This window comes from Phyllosticta citribraziliensis (assembly GCF_038025025.1).
Source record: "Phyllosticta citribraziliensis strain CPC 17464 chromosome Unknown J3D65scaffold_6, whole genome shotgun sequence".
NCBI classification, from domain to species: Eukaryota; Fungi; Ascomycota; class Dothideomycetes; order Botryosphaeriales; family Phyllostictaceae; genus Phyllosticta; species Phyllosticta citribraziliensis.
The window spans coordinates 1,350,079-1,371,965 of NW_027117343.1; the positions used below are offsets into that span (position 1 = coordinate 1,350,079).

Consider the following 21,887-nt stretch of genomic DNA (forward strand, 5'->3'; position numbering starts at 1 on the left):
TATGAGGGCCGATATCGGGCTCGACGTCAGTTGGGAATGGATACAAAGGGAGGCCGGGTCGGACCGCGACAGGCAGACGGATGCCGCTCACGGCAGCCGTGCCGGCCGAGCACCCGCCTCAGCAACCTGCCTTCAGGAACCCAACGAACAACCCCCAGACGCCAAAACGATTGGTGACGGACCGACGTGGTGGCTCAGGGTCAGGCACAGGCACAGATTGCTGCTCGACGAATACAGGCAAGCAGAGGCGGCGTGGTGGGTTGGGCTTGGGGATCACGATGGTTGCAGGCTTGGGGTGGAGAGCAGCCGACGGAAGAGGAGCCAAAGCGGGGGCGCACCTAGGCTAAGCGAAGGGCGGTGCGGCGGTGATGGAGGCGGAGGTGGACTGGGTCTCGTCCAAAAGGGCGCCGCGACGCTGTGAAGGCGGGCAAAGCGGGCGGTTTTGGGCGTGGAGCACGCAAGAGAGGCGGCGGATGGGTCATGATGGGCGAGGCAGAGGGATCCTGGGGAAGAGCCAAAGGCGTCATTGTGAGGGCTGCGAGCACAACAGGTGCCCCGCTGACTCAGCCGCAGCGCCGTCGCTGATTGGAGGGGCTGGCCAGCCAAACAAGAGACGCTAAAATTGCGTGATCACAATTTGTTAAGGCATCATCAGCAATGATTTCAAAGACGGAGACTGAGACGGACTTGGACTTGGGCTGCCTCTGATATATCCAATCGACTACTCCACTTGGTCTCTCCTCAAAACGACTGTTCTTCGCAAAGACTCTTCCTCACCTTTGCATCCAACATTGCATTGCACTGACTGCCACTGCCACCACCACCACCACCGACATCGACGTCACCGCCACTCACCAGCCACACTCGCCGCGTGGCTCCCCCCCTCACCATGTCCGACTCCCACTTTGACATTCCCATGCAGTCGCCGCGCGAGGTCGAGTCTGGCTACGCCAGCGGCTGCAGCAGCGAGGCCAGCCTGCCCGACATCTTCTTCAGCAAAACACACCTGAAGTTCATCAACGCCCAGTTGCAAAAACTCGACCCCGAGGGTGCGTTTCCGCGTCGTGTCTGTTCCGTGGCCTCTTCAGCGCGCTAACGCCCCCCACAGACATTTTGAGATGGTGCCTCATCACCCTGCCCTCGCTGTTCCAAACCACCGCCTTCGGTCTCTCGGGCCTGGTCACGCTTGACATTCTGTCAAAACTGCCCAACCCCACAAAGACGCCCGTCGACCTCATCTTCCTCGACACCCTGCACCACTTTCCGGAAACCCTCGCTCTCGTCGACCGCATCAGGTCCCGCTACCCCAACTTCAACCTGCACGTCTACAAGCCCGCCGGATGCGACAATGACCAGGACTTTGCCAAGAAGCACGGCGACCGCCTGTGGGAGACCAACGACGACCTGTACGACTTTGTCGCCAAGGTCGAGCCCGCCCAGCGCGCCTACGCCGAACTGCAGGTCAAGGCCGTGCTGACGGGCCGCCGCCGCAGCCAAGGCGGCAAGCGCGGCGACCTCGACATCATCGAGATTGCCGACGACGGCCTCATCAAGGTCAACCCGCTGGCCAACTGGTCCTTTGCCGACGTCAAGGACTACATTGAGAAGCACAGCGTCCCCTACAACGAGTTGCTCGACCGCGGCTACAAGAGCGTCGGCGACTGGCACTCGACCCAGCCCGTCGCCGACGGCGAGAACGAGCGTGCCGGCCGCTGGAAGGGCCGCGAGAAGTCCGAGTGCGGCATCCACAACAAGAAGTCGCGCTACGCCCAGTTCCTCGCCGAGCAGGAGAGGAAGAGGCAAGAGGAGGCGTTGAGCAGGGCGCTCGAGTCGGCACACGTCGGCCCCTCGGCATAGCAATAGTGGTGTCTTTTTTTTTTTTTTTTTTTTTCTCCTTCTTCCTTTTTTTGCAGCATTGAAGCACGGCGTTGAAAGGGAATCTTTGGAGCATCCGACGGTCATCACGTCCATGGGGGTCTTATGAGAAAAACGGGCGTTTCATCAGCTTGCTTGATTGAGATTTTGACGGACTATATATATTTGCTTTTTAGTAGACAAGAGGGGGAACGGGAACGATGGTTCTCGGAGAAACGCTTTTTCTGGATGACGTTGCGTGGACTGCATGATTTGAATCCGCGGGTGACAGATTCACCGGCGAGAGATTGGGTAGGGGGCATGAGCATCAATTGCAAAGATAGGAATCAAATCATTTAGATAGAACACACGTGATTGCCATCAGCGGCCGTGGTTGCTGGAACCGCCTGTCTCCTGAACGGCAGTGCCCAGGCCGGCAGCCTTTGATTTGTGCTGGGCTGCCTCAAGGCCCCAAGCCTGTAGAACAATGGTAGTGGGTCCGCCCGCTCCTCCAAGCACTGGTTGACGGGTGGAATTTTGTTGGTGAGAGGGAAACAAAGGGACGACTCTCCTGTTCATCACACCAACCCACGTCGGTTTCAAGCCAAGTGGCTTGCGCGGGGCGTACGTATGCTCGCCGTTCGCATGGGCCAGACGAAGCGAATTGGGAGCTGAGAAGCTGAGACGAGGAGGGCGGGCAACGCGTCGACGGTTCCAAGAATGTCGCCAGGCGTGGCTTTGGCCAAGGTCGACGGGCACGGCGGAGACGATTGTCATTATTCGACCGCATCCCTGCCCCGCGGGCGCTGCGACGTTTGCTTGGTTTCCTTCACCCATCCCCAATCCTGAGTGAGCGGACTGCGGAACCCACCCACCCATATATAGTCCCGCCGACGGCCCCTCCGTCTCTGACGCTGTCTGCTCCCCATTCCCACCCCTCCTCCCCTTTCCAATTCTTTATTCCAAATCATGGCCAACCCTCCCCATGGTACGTGGGACCTGCTGCTCCCCGTCTCAGCTCCCCCCAAACTGATTGTTTTCCAGGCGGTGTCCTCAAGGACCTCATTGCCCGCGATGCTCCCCGCCGACAGGAGCTGGCCGACGAGGCCGAGAACCTGCCCGCCATTACGCTGTCCGAGAGGCAGCTCTGTGACTTGGAGCTGATTCTCAACGGTGGCTTCTCGCCGCTCGAGGGTTCGTCAAAACATTTTTTTTATTTTTTCCCTGAATTTTTTTCCCCCCCTCCCCGCCCCGCGACGGCGCAATTCTCTGCGTCTCCGCGGCACCGTCGAACAACCTCCGATGACGCACCGAGAGAGCTCCACCGCTGACAGCATGGCGGCCGCGTACAGGTTTCATGAACCAAAAGGACTACGACAGGTGAGTTGGCTCAAACTGGAATTGGCGGATTGGAGCTAATTTTGGGGACCAGCGTTGTTGCAAACTCGCGTCTTACCGATGGCAACCTCTTCTCCATGCCCATCACCCTCGACGTCTCGCAGGAGACGATTGACGAGGCCGGCGTGAAGCCTGGTGCTCGCATCGTCCTCCGCGACCTCCGTGACGACCGCAACCTCGCCATCATCACCGTCGACGACATTTACAGGCCGGACAAGTAGGACACCACAATTTGATTTGTGAGAGAGGAAGCAGAGATTGACAGGGACACCAGGCAAAAGGAGGCCCGCGAGGTCTTTGACAAGGACGGCGACGAGGCCCACCCGGCCATCAAGTACCTCTACCACACGGTCAAGGAGTTCTACGTCGGCGGCAAGCTCGAGGCCATTGACCGCCTCATGCACTACGACTACGTCGCGCTGCGCTACACGCCGGCGGAGCTGCGCCTGCACTTTGACAAGCTCGGCTGGTCCCGAGTCGTCGCCTTCCAGACGCGCAACCCCATGCACCGCGCCCACCGCGAGCTGACGGTGCGCGCCGCGCGCCAGCGCCAGGCCAACGTGCTGATCCACCCCGTCGTCGGCCTGACCAAGCCCGGCGACATTGACCACTTTACGCGCGTGCGCGTCTACCAGGCGCTGCTGCCGCGCTACCCCAACGGCATGGCGGTGCTGGGTCTGTTGGGTTTGGCCATGCGCATGGCCGGTCCCCGCGAGGCCGTGTGGCACGCCATCATCCGCAAGAACCACGGCGCGACGCACTTCATCGTCGGCCGCGACCACGCCGGGCCCGGCAAGAACAGCAAGGGCGTCGACTTTTACGGGCCGTACGACGCGCAGGAGGCCGTCACAAAGTACAAGGACGAGCTCGGCATCGAGATGGTGCCGTTCCAGCAGATGACGTACCTGCCCGACACGGACGAGTACAAGCCCAAGGACGAGGTCGACGCGGGCATCAAGACCCTGGACATTAGTGGAACCGGTATGGCGTGCTCGTCGATCCCCCAGATTTCACGCAGACAGAGAACAATTGAGCTGACCGATGGCGTGCTTTTCCTCCAGAGCTCCGCAAGCGCCTGCGCACCGGCGCCGCCATCCCCGAGTGGTTCTCGTACCCCGAGGTCGTCCGCGTGCTGCGCGAATCGCACCCCCCGCGCTCCAAGCAAGGCTTCACCGTCTTCCTGACGGGCTACCAGAACAGCGGCAAGGACGCCATCGCGCGCGCGCTCAACGTGACGCTGAACCAGCAAGGCGGCCGCAGCGTGTCGCTGCTGCTCGGCGAAACCGTCCGCGCCGGCCTGTCGTCCGAGCTCGGCTTCACGCGCGCCGACCGCAACACCAACATCTCGCGCATCGCCTTCGTCGCGTCGGAGCTGACCAAGGCGGGCGCGGCCGTCATCGCGGCGCCCATCGCGCCCTTCGAGGACGGCCGCGCGCACGCGCGCGAGCTCGTCGAGAAGTACGGCTCCTTCTACCTCGTGCACGTGGCCACGCCGCTCGACTACTGCGAGCAGACGGACAAGAAGGGCGTCTACGCCAAGGCGCGGCGCGGCGAGATCAAGGGCTTCACGGGCGTCGACGACCCGTACGACGCGCCCGCCAAGCCGGACCTCGTGGTCGACTTCAGCAAGACCAACGTGCGGACCATTGTGCATCAGATTGTGCTGTTGCTCGAGGGCGAGGGGCTTCTGGAGCAGTTGTAGATGATGGGTGTGTGGGTGTGAGGGGTGCGGTTAGACTGTGCGTTTGGTTTGGATTGAGGTCGAGGTTGTAGAAAAACGGTGCCTGTCCTATGCCATGCCATGCCACGTGGATTTAGACGCTACCTGCCTAGCTAGCTAGCAGGCGAGCGAGAGAGAGCCGCTGGGAGAAATGTAACAACATGAACAACTACAACGAACGACATCAGCAACACATGCTTTCTTAACATCCCGGCGGGCCATTCCCCCCCCCTTCTTACCCGTCATCCTCGCGTCGTCCCCTTCTCTCGCCTCGACTCTTCTGCTTGCCTCGGGTTCTCTCGCCCGAATGCTACCATGTGGTAGTACCACACTATCCATCCATCCCATCATCACCGCCGCCATCATTCCTCCGTGTTTAGAAGACTGAGTAAGTAAATGGATCCTCTTTCTCCCTCCCCATCCTTATCCTTCTATCTATACCCTCTCTCTTCTTTCCCCTTTCTCCTGTTCTTAGATGCAAGAGAGGGAGAGGGGGAGAGAGAGAGAGAGAGGGGTAGCTATGTAAACCGACTAACCCACATTCTTCCCATTCTTCTCCTCCTCCTCCTCCTCCTCCTTCTCCTCCCCCACCTACCTACCTACCTACCTACCTACCTGCTCATCATCAAGAAAACCCAGCCCTGCCTGTTGAACAGCGAAACAGAAAGGAGAAGAAGAAAAAAAGGGGGCTACCCCCTCTCCTCTCCTCCCTCTCCCTCTCTCTCTCTCCCCCAAAAGGACAAGACAAAACAAGACAGAGCAAAAAAACGGGGTAAGGAGGGGAAGGAGGGAGGGAGGGAGAAAGGCAGCAAAACGAAAAAAAAATCAAGGGTCTTACCGCGACTCGAACGCGGGGCCTCTCGCATACTTGTTCCGTAGAGCAGCTAACTCAGAGTAAACCCTAAGCGAGAATCATACCACTAGACCATAAGACCTTGATGGAAAATCATATTGTTTAATCAAAATATGTATGTAGGAAAAGAGGGAGGGGGGTTAGAGGGAGGGACTGCTCGTAGAGTGGAAGGAAAAACGGTCACGAGGTTTGGGAGCCTGCGAGCGGAGCGGAGCTGAGCGGAGCTGCTGGCTTGGCTCTATACATAGTCATGGTGTATACGACGCGATGGCACGTGGGTGGCAGCGGCAGCAAGCGCTCGTTCGCTTGTTCTTCCACTCGTTCTTTCGTTGATGATGATGATGATGATTGACTACAGACAGTAGCTAGCTAGCTAGCTGGGTAGGTCGATTAAGAGAAGGGAAAAGACAAGAGAAGAGAAGAGAAGAGAAGAGAAGCGGATATATAAGTAGTAAGGTAAGTAAAGTGAAAAGGGGCTATATGTGGTGGTAGCAAATGGGTAGCGCTGGAGGCCAACCGGTTGGTTGGTTGGTATATCGAGGGACAGAGAGCGAGATGGCGGAACTCTTGTAGCAGCAAAAGACACACACACACACACACACATGCCATGGCCGAGCGCGCAGCAAGCGACAGACAGACAGACAAACAAGCCTCATCCCCTCACGCCGTCCCACCACCAGCACCACCCCCCGAATTGCCGACACTCTTCCCCTGCGCATCCTTCACCGTCCACCCCGTCAGATCAATCGTCCAGCCATTGCCCAGACTAACCGCCGTCGCACTCATCGCCGCCTGCCCGCCAGCACCGTACTCGACAAAGTACGTCTGCAGGTTCTCCTGCGCCGTCACCGCGTGGTCGAGCCGGCCGCCGCTGGCTTGGAACACGTACAGCACGCCCGTCTTGCAGAAGGCGAGGCGCTTGGGGCTGACGCCGGACGTGGCGGACGTGGTGCTGGTGGAGGTGGAGGTCGGGGACGATGTCAGGGTGGAGGTGGCGCTGTACATGGAGCTGCCGCCGTTGGCGTCGTAGACGATGCCGAGGTTCGTTTTGGCCGCGTCGTTGGAGTATTGACGGCGTTGGAGCTGTGCGTGCGGTGTCACGAGCGGTGGGCGTGCGGGGGAGCCGTGGGCGGGCGATGCAGGTACAGGACCGGGCGCGGGCCGGGCCAAGGGGGGCTCCTCCTCGTCGTCCTCGTCCTCGTAGTGACGATGTCGGTCGCCAAAGTCGAGATGCAGGCCAATCTGCGGCAGCCAGTCGAGCGAGCGTTTGGACTTGGACAGGCCCGAAAACGTGACGAGAGCGTTCTCGGCTGAACACGACATGTTGGCGCGGCTGAACAGCGCCAGCAGCTGCGTGCCGTTAAGCGGGATCTGGAAGCTGGCCTGCGCGTCGTTGATGAGCTCGGTAACGGCCGAGCCGATGGTCGCGTTGGACGAGCCGCCCATGTTGGTCGTCGAGCAGCCCGAATCCGGCGCCTGCGTGCAGCTCGCCCCCGTGTAGCCGTTGGCGCAAATGCAGGCGCAAGAGCCCGTCGGGTCGAGCATGCTCGTGCCGCCGTTGGAGCACGGGAGGGTGCTTTCGCAGCCGCTGACCGACTTTTGTTGCGCCGAGTTGGACGACGAGTCGTTGTTTTTGGGGAGCACGATGAGCGCAATGGGGACGACGACGGCGGCCGCGACAAGGAGCAAGAGCACGATGATCAAAATGACAAACCCCCACAACGGCATGCCGCAGCATCGTCGGCCGCGCTTCTTGGGAGGCCCTTGATCACTGCCATAGTGCTGTTCGTGAGCGAGGCCCGTCGGCCAACGGGTGCCGTAGGGCGAGCGTGGCGGAGAGCGTGGCGACGACGTGGCGGGACGAGGAAAGGACGTGAGCATGTCTGCCAGTGAGGCTCCGTCCGACCTGCGCACCGCAGCAGCCACGGCGGCGCGCTTCTCGTCCGCATTCGGCCCACCCAGCTCCCACAGGTCGAATCCCAGCCGGCTCGCCGTTTTGCCGCGGTCGAGATTTGATGCCAACTTTGTTGCGCGGCGGATCAAGTCGGGTAAACTGGTCAAGCTTCCACGCGACTCGGCTTCCTGAACCGCGTCCACATTGAGCTTGGGCGGACGTCTGGTTCCTACGCGGTCTGAAAGCTTCGATGGCGCTCTTGACTCCTTGCCAAAACCCGACAGGGCGCCTCCTTTTTCCAACCCTCCCAGGATTTCGTCCACTCGCGGATCAATGGGCGAGTCGAGGTCGTCGTCCAGCATTTCCTTGGACAAGGGGGACTTGCTACCGCTGTTGGAATTGCTCGAACTTGTCGAGGGCGAAGGGGGCATCAACCCAGTACCGCCACGCAACTCCCCACCCGACGGCTTTTTGGACACGGCCAGACCGACGGGCATGGCCGCCGCTGCAGGCATGGCCATTGCGGCCTGTCCGTTTTTATCCCTTTCCCGCAGCTTGTCCATGCTGTCCATGCTCTTAATGGTCGTCAACGATGGCTTCCCGCGCTTTCCCATGCTTGCTTGCCGCACCAGTCCAGACTGATCGCCATCGTCACTCGGGCGTGACCGGCCGTCGTCGCTGTCGCCGCGCTCGGTGGGACTGCCGAGGTCGTCTTCGTCGTCCGTGATATCCTCATCGAAATAAAAGTCGCCGGCGTTGGCGGGTATTACATTACTAGAAGCGAAAGAATTGTGAGATCTATGAGATTCGGCCTCTTCGACAATGGGCGAGACGTAGGACGTCTGCGAATAGTAAGAGGACGGTCCTCTTCGCGCCGAGGGCGGAGGACCTAATGCTGGAGGTTTTCGAGAGTTCCCGGGGGTGTTGGGGACGGGAAAGTCGGGTATGGATCCAAGAGAAGAGGCGGAATTGACCGAATTGCCCGTCATTCGGTTCGGATCGCGCGTGGCAAAATAAGGAGAAAGCAGGTCGCCGTCTGGCGACACGGGACTTTGGCCCGGTGGAGCGAGACGTTCGGTGGAAGACACCTTGGTGGGATCGAGAATCGAAGGGACATAGCGAGGCCTCGGGGGTCTTTGTGGCGGAGGGCCTCTTTGGCGGGGCGCGGCAGCGGGATCGTAACCTTCTGGCAGAGGCCAGTTGGTATTACGCGAGGTTCCCGACTGAGGCGACATGTTGGGTGGTGGTGGACGAGACTGCGGAGGCTCGCCCTGCTCGGCTCTCAGTCGAGCAGCTCTTACAGAACCGCCTCTGTTTCCAGAGGAAGCGCCATAGGGCGCGCCGGGACCCCGGGCCGGGTAGCTCATTGGCGGGGAATTTGGGTGTTATGGCATGCGGGAGGGCTGGCGAAACGGTTCGAGTTTGTAAAATGGCTAGGCGGGAGGAGAGTAAGACTGTGGGTGGTCAGAGGGAGAGCAGAGAAAATGCACAAGCATTGGGCTTGAAGCAACAAAACATGGGCCATGACGACAGAAGGAAAAAACGGGAGGATTTGTTCCAACCAGTGTTTGAAGCGCGCGACGGGAGACGTGTCGGAGCAACTGTCATGGCATGTGTACCTACTGATTTTAAATTGTGCGAGACACAGCAGAGGCCGGAGCGGAGGGGAAATGGAGAGTAGGTAGGCAGAGAGGTGGATTGGAGTGGATTGGGCGAGATGAAGTGGCGCCGGGCGGGATCCAGACCAGCGGATTAAAGAAGATAAGAGGTGGGAAGAGTGGGTTAACGACAGACGAGAAAGGACGTCAAGCCCGAGAAGAGAGGGAGAGAGACGGGAAGAAAAGAGAGCGGAGAGGAAGAGAAGCGGGGAGGTTGTCGAAGAGTCGGGCGGAGAAGAGAGAGATGGGTGGACGGATGGATGGTGACAGGACAAGACAAGACCAGACCAGACAGGAGAAGCCAACGGACTAGCGCTGAGCTGAGTATAGGCAGGCAGGTACCGCAGTAGTCATCAACCATGGTCCATGGTCCATGGGAGGGGAGGGGTGAGGGTGAGCCACAGCACGCGGGAGACAGCGGAGGTTGGGTAGGGATCGGTTATGGTGCGACAGAGGACAGAGGACCCTGGCCTACCTTGGCCGATTATGTAAAGAAGAAAATACAGTACAGTGCACCAAAAACCACAAACACCACACCACGACCACGACCACGTCCACGTCGTCTGCCTGCACTCGAGCTACACCACATGTCTCCCTCACAGCACCACGTCCAACAACCAGCACGACGGCCCAGCCAACACAAACTTCGCTCTCGCCTCGCCTCACTCCTCTGTCATGTCTGTCATGCCTCCCGCGCTCGGCCCCGGCTCGACATGGGATCGCGGCTTCACTTATATTGCTCCTCTCCCCACAACTTAACCGACGTCGTCCTCATCTTCGCCCTCCCCTCGTGTCGGATCGCACCGGCCAGCTCACCTTATTTCAGGACGACCCGAGTCCTCTGCACCACGCCCCCCGCCCTTGCGTACGCCGTCCCTCCTTGCTCAACCAATTCCCATGTCCGCTGTGATTGCCATCCATGGCACTCCAGCTCCCGTACCGTAGAGCCGCATCCTGCCCCGACTTGGCCGGGCTCCCCCGTCGCGACTCCTCTCTGCCCGACCATGACCATGACCAGTTTGACCACGCACTGCTTCAGCCAAGACGAGACCCAGAGCCCTCTTGCCTCATGCGCCCATCACCATCAGGTCGAAGAAAACATGTCGACCGACTGCATGTGCCCAATCACCACCTCACCACCACCCCGACTGCTGCCGTGGCATCGCATGTGACACGTGAGTTGTCGTCCAGTCCACTACTCTTTTTCCTCGTCACTGACACTCGCGTCGCAGAATGCCAAACCGTCAGATGCTGACCATGTCGTCTTGGCCTCGGCTGACATTTGACTAGACGTGACAGCAATCCACCATGACCCGGATGGTTTCCCCAGCACCCCCAAAAAGACTCGACGCTCTGTTGCTACGGCACGCTCCCGTGCCTCTCTGATTGGCACCCTGTGCGCCTCTCCTGCCCGCCCAAGCCACGCCGTCAGACAGGCTCAACTGTTTCACTCGACGCCCGGGAACTGCTCCCCCTCTCCCGTCCAGGACGAGATTCTTGGTCGGCCCGGAGGTGTGCCCGTCGACCGCAACCACTGCCGCCGACCGGGACTGCCTCGACTCCCGGATGACTCACCCCTCGCCCGGAGCCTGCCCAGGTTCCCGTCCGACGACTCTTGGTCCGATGACAGGCTGTACAAAGACGCGCCGCGCACTTCCAAATCGGATCCCTCCTACCTGAATAAATGGCTTCAATCCCAGTGTCCTCCGTCTTCAAATGTCCAAAAGGAGCTGCAAACAAACATGGCCGAGCTGTGTCTCTCGCCCGCAGGGTCCCGCCGTCTGCCAAACTCTTTTCTGGGGGATCGCCATAACCTTGACGCTCCCGTAAATAGGAACGTCCGCGAGTATGATGGCGCCGTGGCCAATTTCACGCTGAGCAAGATTAAAACCGCTCTCCACGCCCATCCCGAACACATTGCTGCTTTGCCTGCCGGAATGGATGCGCAACTCTCGCATCAGCTGCCCGTTAGCCATCCAAGCCGTCCTTCGTTGCCGCCTCGCGAGACATACGTATCTGGCGGACTCTTTCCCATGTCTGCCTTGCAGACGCCTGCAAACGACCAGGACGTAAATCTCGACGTCTGCGTGTCTACGCCCTCTCTTCCTCACCGGTTCAAACGCGCAAGCCTCCCTCCGGGCATCGCCCTCGACAAACCACACAAACCGGAGCAGACACCCTTCGTTGACGCGTCGACATCACCGTCCAAACGCAGGCCCAAACGTCCTCGCCGCCTCAGCTCCAACCCCAACCTCACCGCAGCCGCCCTGTCCGCCATCGCAGCGATCCATGGCCACGGCTCCGCTTCGTCCAAAATACCAGCCGCACCACGCGAAGACCCCTTTCCTTACGACTTGACCTCATCACGCGTCGTCCTCTCCACCGGCAGCGACTCGTCCTCTCTCCCCAGTCCGCCGCGCCTCCACTCGGCCATCTTGCGTGGCGACTCGCCAGCCACGCCGCTCATGCCGCCCGCAACGCCGCACCTGTTGCCCGTGTCGTCGTCGCCGCTTCCCCTCCCCTCTAGTCCGCCATTTCTGCGCTCCGCCCTGCGCGGCGCAGGCGCCCACCACGTTTCGCCGCGCGTGGGAGGCTCCGTCTCGGCGTCGTCGACGCGTTTTTCGTCGCCGTCGCCGCTGGCCTCGCGACGCCGTGGCTGTACGGAAGCCGCAACCCGCTTCTCGCCCACGCGCCACGGCCTCAGTCCCGACGTCGTCCTATTCCGCGGCGACAGCGCGGCGCGCGCCAAATTGAGAGAGCGGCGGCTGGGGAGGAAGAGGGGCGGCAGTTGGGGCGACGAGAGTCTATTTACTCGCGAGGGCGGCGGTGTCGGGCTGGGAACTGACGAGGGCCCTGGTAACATGGATAGCGGCGAGGAGGCGGACGAGGAAGACGAAGGCGAGGCAGATGCTGAGGCGGAGGGCGATGTGGGTGATGATGACGGCGGGGTGCGTGTGGCCCTTGACGGCAGGGGCGCGGTGGCGGGAGAGGGTGTCGAGTGGGTTTTCCACGACGAGGGCGAGGGTGCGATGGCACATTCCGAAGCGTCGCCGCGCTAGGGGGATGCAAGCGTCGGAGACGACCACTCAATCCCGTGGACCATTCATCAGTTGGTTCGCCCTTGCGAAAGCAACGTTGGATCCAGACCACGGCCGCCGTGAAAGGAGAGAGGAGGAAGAATGCGTTATACACATCTTAGCCGACTCCTCCCTCCGCATCCCCTTCGCTCTACATTCACTTTCCCTTTGTTTGCCTTCCTTGTCCCGATTCTTTTCTCGTTTCGTTTCGTTGGTTCGGGTTGCTCTTACTGCACTGCAAAAGGACGGAAGCACGGCGTTGCGTTATACACTCGTACGCACTACACGACTACGGCATTTTTCCTTTCCATTTCGTTTCCCTTTTCCTTTGCTCTTGTTTTATCCTGGGGGGTTATCAGCAGTCGGAGTCGGCGGCACACCCCATCAAAAGATTGGCGAGGAGGGAGGGAGCGCGTGAGCGATTGCAGTTGCATGGATAGATTGATAGATTGATTGGCTTCGTTGCGTCTTGGGTTTAGACAGACCAGACTGTGGCGTTGGATGTGGGTGGGACAGGGGGAGTAATAGAGATAGAGACGGACAACAGACAACAGACTGAAAGGAAGGATAGGTAGATCCTAGAAAGAAGGATAGCAATACTCATGATATGTCTACGCAGTCCATCATCCTGGCAGCAGTGGTGTCGTTTCACCTGTTCTCGTCGCCTGTGTGTCCGTCTGTCTGTCTGTCCATCTCTGTCTGCCTGTCCATTTATCTGTCTACCTCGGGTGACAGCATGAGAATCAAGCCAGTGGACGAGACGCTCTGTGTGCCTTGTCCGCCCTCGTCGCTACTTAAAGCACACGGTGGTTGTCAGCTTGTCTGCCATCTTCCCCTTTTCGACCGCCGCGGACGTGACGCAGCTTTGTCTGTCTGGCTATCTATCTGCCCATGCCGCCGTCTACATAGTCTACGGCCACTCTCCGCTGAAGACGGAATCGAAAGAGGATTTTGGTGGCGGAGCGTGATGTAGGAGTAGAGACTGTCAGGGTCCGCATGCCTCGGGATGCAACGCTTGAACGGAAGAGTCTTGAACGCTGCTGCTGCTGCTGCCCGTTTGCGAGGGCCTCTCACAAAGGAAGGTCGAAGGCTTCTTGGGTTCTGTGCTTTTGGGTGTGTTTGTGTGTATGTGTTGATTTCCGCGACTCGAAGCGAGCCACGCCCATGCATACATACATGCATGCAGTGTGTGATGCTCTTCGACACCAACGCTTGCTATGGTATCTTGTGTAGGTGAAAAAAAATCCCTCAACGCCGTCGTAACGCCATGCCCAACCTAACAATTCACTCCCCTCGCACGCCTCAACCTCATGCCAGTATCGTCCGTCGACCCCTTTTTGCGACTATGCCTTGGCCTTCTTCTTCGACCGTGACTTCGTCTTCTTCTTGGCCGGCTCCTCCGGCTTGGAAATGGGGCCTTGCAGCAGCTGTTTGAAGGCCTCCTTGTGGCCCAGCGGCACGCGGCTGGACTTTTTCTTGCGCACCGCCAACTCGCGCGCTTCTTCTTCGCCGCCGTCGTCGGCCTCGCCCTCCTCCGCGTCCTCTACGTTTTCGTCCGTCTGGTCCGACGTGTCTTCCGCCCTGCCCTTCTTCTTGCCCTGGTCTTTCGGCGTGCCCTCCTCCCACAAGTCCGCCGCCTTGGAGCGCCGTGACTTTTTGACCTGCGGCGAGTCTTCTTGCTGCTGCTGGTCGTTCTGAGCCTCTGCGCCGCTGCCGCCCGTCTCCGCCGCCTTCCTCTTCTTGCTCAGCTGATCCGCCTTGAGGCGCGCCATCGCCCTCTCCTTGGCCTGCTGCATTTCGCGCTCCTTGTCGAACTTGTCGTTGCCGGCCAGGCCGGCGTTGATGAAGCGGTTGGCGGCGGGGACGTCGAGCCGTTGTGTCGGCTTTGCGGGCCCGCTTTCGACTTCCTTGATCTTTTGGAAGTACTGGCGCACGCGCGAGATTTCGGTGAAGACGGGGTGCTCTTTGGCTTTGACGCCGGCGAGGGAGAGGTGTGCTGCGTCGAATTAGCTTCATAGTCTGTGAAAATGCGCCAACGGTCGCGTACAGAAGAGGACTGATTCTATGGCGTAAGTGACGAGGACGTAGAGCTTTGCCTTGTCGAGCAGCGGCAGTTTGCTCGCGTTCGCGGAGAGCGCATCTTTGAGGAGCGGTTCGAGCGTTTCTTCGAGGTCGTCGATGTTATCTTCGAGGTCCTCAATCAGCGGCTTCAGATCGACGGAGTCCATGGCGACGGCGGGGTTGTAGTTCGAGTTGCGGTCGTGGAGCTCGTTCGCAGCTCAAGAAATCCTTCGGGGCGGATCATCCCCTCGGGGCCGGGATCGACGACATGCTGCGGCGGACCTCCGAGCTCTGTCCCTCTCTCTACTCTTTTTGCCCCACTCACCCGCCTTTGCTTGACCCTGGAGTCGCGATTCAAACATTTGATCCCTTGATGTTCTAGCGCCACCTTCAATCTGTCTTCGCTCGGCCTCTCCCAAACTCTCCCGCGTCTGCGGCAGAGAATACCATACACGACGTCACAATGCGCCGGCGGTAGCACTCGCCTGGGCGGGGCGGCCTCTTTACAACCTTGGACTTTTCCTATTTCACCATCACGATCCCTCAAATTCAGTCGGAGAGAAAACAGGTCAGTCCAGACTATTCATTGAAGGTTTCAATGCTCACACTCACAGCCATGTCGTTTCTCCGCGATCATTTAGCACGTCTACTCGACTTCAGGACGAACCAGAAGATCGTCGAGACGCTGCCCGTCGTATTTACATCCTTGGAACCGGCAGTGTAGGAAAAATGCTGGCGTTCTACCTCCGCACGATCCCAGACCCACCTCCCGTCACGTTGCTATTCCACAAGCCATCTATCCTCAGAAAATGGCATGCGGCCGGAAAAGAAATAACGCTCCAAGCGCGAGGCGTAACAGAAAAGATGGGTGGGTACGACGTGGAAATGGCGATGCCCAAACGACGCGAACATGGCAAGGAAGTCGACTATGATAAAGACTTTATGCGGACCTATGTTCCTCCCACGGCCATCGAAGAGGGATTTCGTTATACCTTTGGCGACATTGAGTATGCCACGCAGCGAGGACTTGGTGTCGAGTCGCAAGAGCCGATTCACAACTTGATAGTGACGGTCAAGGCTCCCGCAACAGTGTCCGCCATTAGCGCCGTCAAACATCGTCTCTCGCGCGATTCGACCATTGCGTTTTTGCAAAACGGCATGGGACAAACGGACGAAGTCAGCCGCGAGCTGTTTGACGACGCAGAGACACGTCCTTCATACATTCAAGGCATCATCTCGCACGGCGTATCCTCGCCGAGCCCCTTTGTGGTTAACCACAACGGCACCGGCACCATCCAGCTCGGTCTGATGCCACGTCCGGATGGTCTTGCAACGCCCAACCCATCCCCAGCGGTAGACCATGACGTCCCCCAGGAACCGCCTTCGGCGTGGGCCAAGTCTGCCCGGTACATTTTGCGCACCATAACGCGCACGCCTGCGCTCTGCGCGATCAGCCTCTCGCCCCCCGACATCCAAAGCGCGCAGCTCGAAAAGCTGGCCATCAACTGCCTCGTCAACCCGCTGACGTCGCTCCTCGACGTCCGCAACGGCCACTTGCTCAACAACTACCACCTGACGCGGGCGACGCGGCTCCTCCTGTCCGAAATCAGCCTCATCATCCGCTCCCTCCCGGAGCTGCAGGGCCTGCCCAGCTTGCGGACGCGCTTCGCGCCCGACAGGCTCGAGGCCATGGCCATGCGCGTGGCGGCGCTGACCAAGGACAACGTCAGCAGCATGCTGGCCGACGTGCGGCGCGGCAACCAGACCGAGATTGAGTATCTGAACGGGTACATTGTGCGTCGCGGAGAGGAGATGGGCGTGCGCGCTGTCATGAATTACATGATCATGGCCATGGTCAGAGGCAAGAGTGCTATTGTGGAGAGGGAGCGTGACGAGGAGGTCAGTGTGTTGAGGCCCGAGGACGATGTGCGGCATGGCAGTGGTGAGTAGTTGTGGAGTGGTACGAAGCGTGTTGGAGCTGTTTGAATTCATATGATTGGAGGAGGCGATTTTAGAGCACTTGGATCTTTCACGCAGCTGTCATAGCATTGAGCAATTGTGAGCGAGGGGAATAAGATGGGAAGTTTTGTCAGTAAAATCACATAGAGATTTATATGGATTCTACCGGAGTGGGTCATTTGAGATGAGGTACTCTTGGTGCCTTGGGCTAGTGTATCTGTTCACCAAATAACGCGCCATTGCCTTTTTTCATTTCCATTTGGTCACGTTCGAGTGCATTCTTTTCTTTTCTTAGTTAAGAATTAGCGTGTCACAACTCCTCAAAATTGAAATCCTACAGCAGATATTCTCACATATCTTAAAACTCTTATCGCTCACAGCTGTCCCAAATCCAGGCCGCCGTAGGTCATAGGCGTCGCTATCTGCGATCCGAGAACGGGCACGGTGCCGAACCGCTCTTCTCCAATCCGCTCAGCAAACGCATTCATATACGTTGCAACCCGCGTCGCTTTCCAACAAGTTGATCTGAGCAATCGGACCAGCGCAAGGGGCTTCCTGACCTCCTCCAGATCAGGCCTGATGGTCTAGTGGTATGATTGTCGCTTCGGGTTCTCCGCATGTCCTGCAGACATGCCTGTATGTGACAGGCCCCGGGTTCGAATCCCGGTCAGGCCCCATTCTTTTTGCTTTGCTCTTCTTTTTGGCTGGGTGGTCGTTACTGAGCTGGGGATGGCGAGGGAGTTATTTTGGAGAAAGGAGGTGGTGAGGAGAGGTTTTGGCCGGGTTGACACAGGTGGGAGATGCGTTTTGGAGCTCTGGATGCGTGCCGCGGTGAGTGGTGATGAGACGCTGTGGTGTTGAGGTTGGGTGCCACGTGGGGGCGGAAAGACCACGCGAGACTACGCGATGCCATGCGACGGACCTTCAAATATGCTTAATTGGGAAAACGTAGTATCGCATGGCACAGCCAACCAAAATGTAGGACAGTAGAAAGTGTCGGCGCCACAGATACATCCAAAAAGGAACTCGGCCACGACGATCATAGCAAAAGAAGTGCAAAGGAAGCGCTTGATTGCAATTTGGTGATCTTTGTTGGTGCTTTTGAATTGACTGCAAGTCCCTGAAGATTTCCCAAATCCATGCCGGCGGTTCCTTCAAGAGACTGCTAGAATCGACGACAAACTTGGAAGTGGCTTTTCAGACCATCATCTGCATTTTGTCTCCGCCAATGGAACCAACAACTGAAAAGGTTGAGTGTTTACATTTTCGTTTGCGTTATCCAACCAAGTGCTCGAGTCGCTCCTGCTTTTCAAAGCCCCCCCAAGTCTCCACCTCCGCACATGTATTTGTACAAACAAAAAGGATCTCAGGCGCAGAAGAGCTCTGCTTCTATGCACTCTTCACCACACTCTACTCACTCTGCCTCTTCCATCGAACCATCACCACAGCCTCACCAAACACTCCATCACTTCAACACATTGACGGAACTCTTGCGTCCCAGTCCAATCCACAACAATCACCCCACAAACAAAATCACCACCATGCCTTCCCTCGTAAGCTCCCCCTCCACCCCACAAACCTCACGCTCACACGCAGCAGCCCAACACCAACACCACTGCCGCAAACAGCGACGCCGCGGCGCACAACGACCAAGTCACTGACATGCTGAGCCTCATGGCGACAGTGCAGAAACTGCGCTCCGGTGCCGACGAGCAGGTAAATACAAGCCCCAGATCCACAGACAGCATTCTTTGGCTGGCGATGGTAGCATCTGACGGCCAGCAGAGTCGCGTCATCGCCGACGTCAAGAGTCAGGTGGATGAGATGGATCGCCAGGCGGCGCAGGCGCAGGAGCGTTTGAAGGCGGATGCGGAGAAGATGGACGATACTAAGTGAGATGTCCGCGAGGGAGTGGACTTGTCGGTTGTGATCTGGGGAGTTGGGCAGACTGGATGGCGTTGCCTGTGCGATGCCTTTTGGTCGTGGAGCTGATGAAGACATAAAAGGGAACGGCTTTTCGTGGATGGAGTGGAAAGTTGGAGGGCAAAGGGCATGGATGTGAGGCTGGCAACCTTGATCTCGTGTCTTGCCTACAGAGTGGGACAGGAGGGAAGGAGGCAGACTCTCCAGGCAAGGCTATGGCGGTCAACGAATGCGTCTACATGCAGCAGTAGTACCGAAGATCTCATGCTTTTTCGTCAGTAGCCTCAAGACTGACAACACCAAAAGAAAAGCTCTCGGGCCACCACTTCTCAATTTCTGACGACAGACTACCTTGCGTAGGAAGGGAAACAAAGAGACTGACAGACAGGTCGCTACACTATCCGCCAGATCAATCGCATCCTGCTCCCTCATTCCCTGCTCCACATCCTCTTTGCCAGTTCTCCATCAACGTCAAAAAGAGCAAAAACAAGAACACCGTTCGACACCATCCAGCACGCAAACCAAAAACACATTCAAGCCGCTGCACCACCCACCGCTCCGCCCTTCCGTCTACCCGCGCGCCTCCTCGCCGCCTCGTCACGCCGCACAACGCGCCGCGGCCGCGTCCGCGAGCGATCCAGATCGTACGCCACAGCCCAGTTGTCGGCGACGTAAGCCAGCAGGTCGTCGTCCGTCAGATTGGGACTGCTGGCGGTCCAGGACTATGCTCGCTCGCAAGTCAGCCAGTCAGCCAGTCAACCACTGTCTACGCCTTGACCCACAAGACAGCTGAAGCAGCAAGGGGAGAAGGAAAAGGAGAGAGCGGGAAAGGGGGGAAGACTCACACAAAACGCCTCCTCATCCAGCTCCGGCCGCCCCGCCCTCCGCAGCCTGGGCACGCGCACCGCCGCCGTCTCGTCCGCCCCGAGGTCGCGCATGTCGACTGCGCGCGCGAACTCCGTGTACCGCCGCAGCGCCAGCACGACGCGCCGGATGCGCTGCGCCGACACATTACTGTTTTGCGCCCCAGCCTGCTTCGTCTTCTCGTCTGCGTGGCACTCGGTCGTGGATGCTGCCACGAGGCCGGGCAGCTCGCGCTTGACGCGCGCCCAGAAGGCGGTTTCGCGGCGCGCCGCGGCGCACGTGGCCAGGTGGACGTGGTAGCGGGACTCTGCGCCGGGGAAGTGAGCGAGGGCGGCGGCGAGGACGGCTGCGCGCGTCGCCTTTGCCTCCACGTCGCATTCGGCGCCTTTGTGTCCGTTGCACTGGGTTGCTGCGCTGTCGTCGACGAGCGTCGCCGATGACGAGACGTTGGACACATGCGAGCTGGCTGAGCGGACACTCAGCGTGGGACTGGGGGCAGTGGTGCCTGCGCCGTTGGCTTTGTCTGGCGACGGCGAAGTGGTGAAGGGGTCGTTGGGGAGGTCGTGGCGCGCGACGAAGGCTGTGAAGACGTTCCAGACGTCGCGTCGTGTGGCCTTGTAGGCTTCGAAGGAGTGGTTCGCACGTCGAATCTGCGGCTGAGCCTACGAGCGTAAAAAGTGCAAAAGTTAGCACGTCAACGCTTTTGTTGCGGGGAGAGGAGGCGTGCAAGGGGGAGATCGGGATTCAGGGGTAGCAACAAAAACAACGAAGAAGCAAAAGAGGCAGACTCACCAGCTTCCCCTTCCCATCCTCCGTCACCACTCTCACATTCTGGCCACCAAAATCCCTCTTCGAAAACCACCGCGCCGACACAGCGTACTCAAACACGTCCTGCAGCCTCTCGAACCCCTGATCCCACTTGCGCTTGTCGAGGCAGAGGAACTGCAAAATGGCGTCGACGTCGCTGCTGAGGAAGAGCAGGCCCTCGTTTCCTCCATTGGCTTCAGCACTGCCACAACCGTTGGCCAACAACTTGCCGCCGCCGTCCTGCTGCTCGGCAACGCGCACCCACAGCCCAGACGGCCGCAACGACAGGCCAAAGGGGCGGACGCCGGTCTTGAGAAAGCCGAACAAGTCGCCATGCGAGCGGGTGAAGAGCACATACTCCAAGAGCGAGGGCGAGGGGCACAGAATGATGTCGAGCTGGACAAAATCCTCCTTTTTCTCTTCCTCTCCCTTCTTCTTTGCACCACCACCACCACCACCACACCACGCAACCCCCGGCATCGGACACGCCAAAAACAGCATCCCCTCAACGACGCGCCCCCTCACGGCGCCCAACGCCCTCTCCACGCGGTCCTTGACGTCCAGCACGCACGCGCCCGTCCGCACGCTGCCCTTGGGCCGGCTCACGACGTAGTCGACGTCGCCGTAGTCGCGCTTCTCCGGGGCCTCGCGGCCGACGGCGACGTGGTGGAAGAGGGCGCGCAGGCGCGTCGCGAAGTGTGCCTTGACGGCCGCGTACTGCGGCGGTGGCATGCGCGGGCAGTGGAGGGTTGGCGCGAAGGTGGTGCCGCCCATTGTTTTTGTTGGCGGCGGGGCTGGTGTTGGTTTGGGTAAATGATTGGAGAAGTGATTCTGATGAGGCGCGATGAGGCGGGAGTGGTGGAGCGATGCCGTAGAGATAGGTGCTCCTGTCGCCCGCCCTTTTTATACCAGAGACCGCTAGCGGTTTTCGTTTGGCTGTTTCCTGCGTCGGCACTGCACGCTTGGCTTGGTGGGCAAGTTTGTCGGGCGGCGATCGAAGTGTTGTCGGGAGAAACCACAACGTCCGTCCCAGAAAACAGTCCGAACAGCAAGCTCAGTCGATCTTTTTCTGCTGTAGCAATGTCAATCGCCAATCAAGGCGATGTTTCCAAGACAAAGACAATCAATCTTTCAAGAGCAGACGGACTTCATCTCGCAAGCACCAACCAAGCAAGCACTTGCATACCGTCGTGATGTGATACATTATCATTGGTAGTACTCATGCTTGCTTCCCTAGACCTAGCACCAAAAAAAAAAAAAAAACAAGTCAGCGCAACAAACCTAAAAAAATCCACTCAAACAACTCACCAGAAACCCTCATGACGCAGAAAAGACTTTTTTGAAGCCAGCCCCACCACACACCCCCGCAGTGCCCCAGACCGAAGATATGCATACGCACTTCTGACTTCCAAGACAGACAGACAGACAGAGAGACAGACAAACCGAACAACGAATGCAATGCTCCTCTAACAAGCAAAACCAGCCAGAGAGCCAGCCAGCCAGACAGACGACATATGACAAAACGACGGAAAACAAAAAGCACAAACCATGGATTCGATTCGAAATCAATGATGCCAGCAGCAGTCAGTTAGTTCAGTTCAGTATTTCATTCCAACCAGAAAACCCAGCCCTGTTCGTAATGCACCACCACCCCACCCACCCACCCGAGCGCAAACACCCTGCCCTGTCCTATCCATCCATCATGAAAGGTCTCATTCACACCATTTTCAGACAGTGAAAAAAAAGGGGGACGACGTCGATAAGGAAAACAAAACGAAAGCAAGTAGGAAAACCATCACAATTCATCATCACCATGCCG

At 58.7% G+C, this 21,887-nt stretch overlaps 9 protein-coding genes and 2 non-coding genes across 11 annotated transcripts; 7 read left to right on the forward strand and 4 right to left on the reverse strand.

Annotated features, from left to right (window-relative positions):
- Nucleotides 1-724: 724 nt before the first annotated feature.
- J3D65DRAFT_571416 (Phosphoadenosine phosphosulfate reductase family-domain-containing protein) lies at nt 725-2,222 on the forward strand. Its single transcript, XM_066797635.1, has 2 exons — nt 725-1,049; nt 1,109-2,222. The coding sequence occupies exons 1-2, from the start codon at nt 890-892 to the stop codon at nt 1,855-1,857; spliced, it is 909 nt and encodes a 302-aa protein (XP_066655373.1). The 5' UTR covers nt 725-889; the 3' UTR covers nt 1,858-2,222.
- An 806-nt stretch (nt 2,223-3,028) lies between these two features.
- J3D65DRAFT_624806 (putative sulfate adenylyltransferase) lies at nt 3,029-5,164 on the forward strand. Its single transcript, XM_066800289.1, has 4 exons — nt 3,029-3,234; nt 3,287-3,469; nt 3,527-4,233; nt 4,314-5,164. Exons 1-4 carry the CDS (start codon nt 3,212-3,214, stop codon nt 4,952-4,954), a joined length of 1,554 nt encoding a protein of 517 aa, XP_066655374.1. The 5' UTR covers nt 3,029-3,211; the 3' UTR covers nt 4,955-5,164.
- Nucleotides 5,165-5,801: 637 nt separating this feature from the next.
- J3D65DRAFT_t75 lies at nt 5,802-5,907 on the reverse strand. Its single transcript has one exon. It is a non-coding gene; the product is annotated as a tRNA-Pro (tRNA).
- A 245-nt stretch (nt 5,908-6,152) lies between these two features.
- J3D65DRAFT_371793 (uncharacterized protein) lies at nt 6,153-9,196 on the reverse strand. The gene has a single exon (XM_066795715.1). The coding sequence runs from the start codon at nt 9,084-9,086 to the stop codon at nt 6,486-6,488; it is 2,601 nt and encodes an 866-aa protein (XP_066655375.1). The 5' UTR covers nt 9,087-9,196; the 3' UTR covers nt 6,153-6,485.
- A 717-nt stretch (nt 9,197-9,913) lies between these two features.
- On the forward strand, nt 9,914-10,623 carry J3D65DRAFT_624810 (uncharacterized protein). The gene has a single exon (XM_066800290.1). It carries the CDS (start codon nt 9,965-9,967, stop codon nt 10,547-10,549), a length of 585 nt encoding a protein of 194 aa, XP_066655376.1. The 5' UTR covers nt 9,914-9,964; the 3' UTR covers nt 10,550-10,623.
- On the forward strand, nt 10,611-12,436 carry J3D65DRAFT_677231 (uncharacterized protein; the record flags this gene model as incomplete). The annotated part of the gene is made up of 2 exons (XM_066803638.1): nt 10,611-10,620; nt 10,668-12,436. The coding sequence occupies 2 exons, from the start codon at nt 10,611-10,613 to the stop codon at nt 12,434-12,436; spliced, it is 1,779 nt and encodes a 592-aa protein (XP_066655377.1).
- Nucleotides 12,437-13,797: 1,361 nt separating this feature from the next.
- J3D65DRAFT_553286 (Sas10/Utp3/C1D family-domain-containing protein) lies at nt 13,798-14,682 on the reverse strand (the record flags this gene model as incomplete). Its single annotated transcript, XM_066797123.1, has 2 exons — nt 13,798-14,450; nt 14,502-14,682. 2 exons carry the CDS (start codon nt 14,680-14,682, stop codon nt 13,798-13,800), a joined length of 834 nt encoding a protein of 277 aa, XP_066655378.1.
- A 148-nt stretch (nt 14,683-14,830) lies between these two features.
- J3D65DRAFT_571427 (ketopantoate reductase PanE/ApbA C terminal-domain-containing protein) lies at nt 14,831-16,711 on the forward strand. The gene is made up of 2 exons (XM_066797636.1): nt 14,831-15,083; nt 15,130-16,711. The coding sequence occupies exon 2, from the start codon at nt 15,245-15,247 to the stop codon at nt 16,463-16,465; it is 1,221 nt and encodes a 406-aa protein (XP_066655379.1). The 5' UTR covers nt 14,831-15,083; nt 15,130-15,244; the 3' UTR covers nt 16,466-16,711.
- Nucleotides 16,712-16,999: 288 nt separating this feature from the next.
- J3D65DRAFT_624816 (uncharacterized protein) lies at nt 17,000-17,457 on the forward strand. Its single transcript, XM_066800291.1, has one exon. It carries the CDS (start codon nt 17,105-17,107, stop codon nt 17,333-17,335), a length of 231 nt encoding a protein of 76 aa, XP_066655380.1. The 5' UTR covers nt 17,000-17,104; the 3' UTR covers nt 17,336-17,457.
- On the forward strand, nt 17,048-17,149 carry J3D65DRAFT_t70. Its single transcript has one exon. It is a non-coding gene; the product is annotated as a tRNA-Pro (tRNA).
- Nucleotides 17,458-18,708: 1,251 nt separating the features above from the next.
- On the reverse strand, nt 18,709-21,269 carry J3D65DRAFT_677235 (uncharacterized protein). The gene is made up of 3 exons (XM_066803639.1): nt 20,054-21,269; nt 19,243-19,923; nt 18,709-19,119 (listed from the first exon to the last, which is right to left on the reverse strand). Exons 1-3 carry the CDS (start codon nt 20,840-20,842, stop codon nt 18,931-18,933), a joined length of 1,659 nt encoding a protein of 552 aa, XP_066655381.1. The 5' UTR covers nt 20,843-21,269; the 3' UTR covers nt 18,709-18,930.
- Nucleotides 21,270-21,887: the final 618 nt, after the last annotated feature.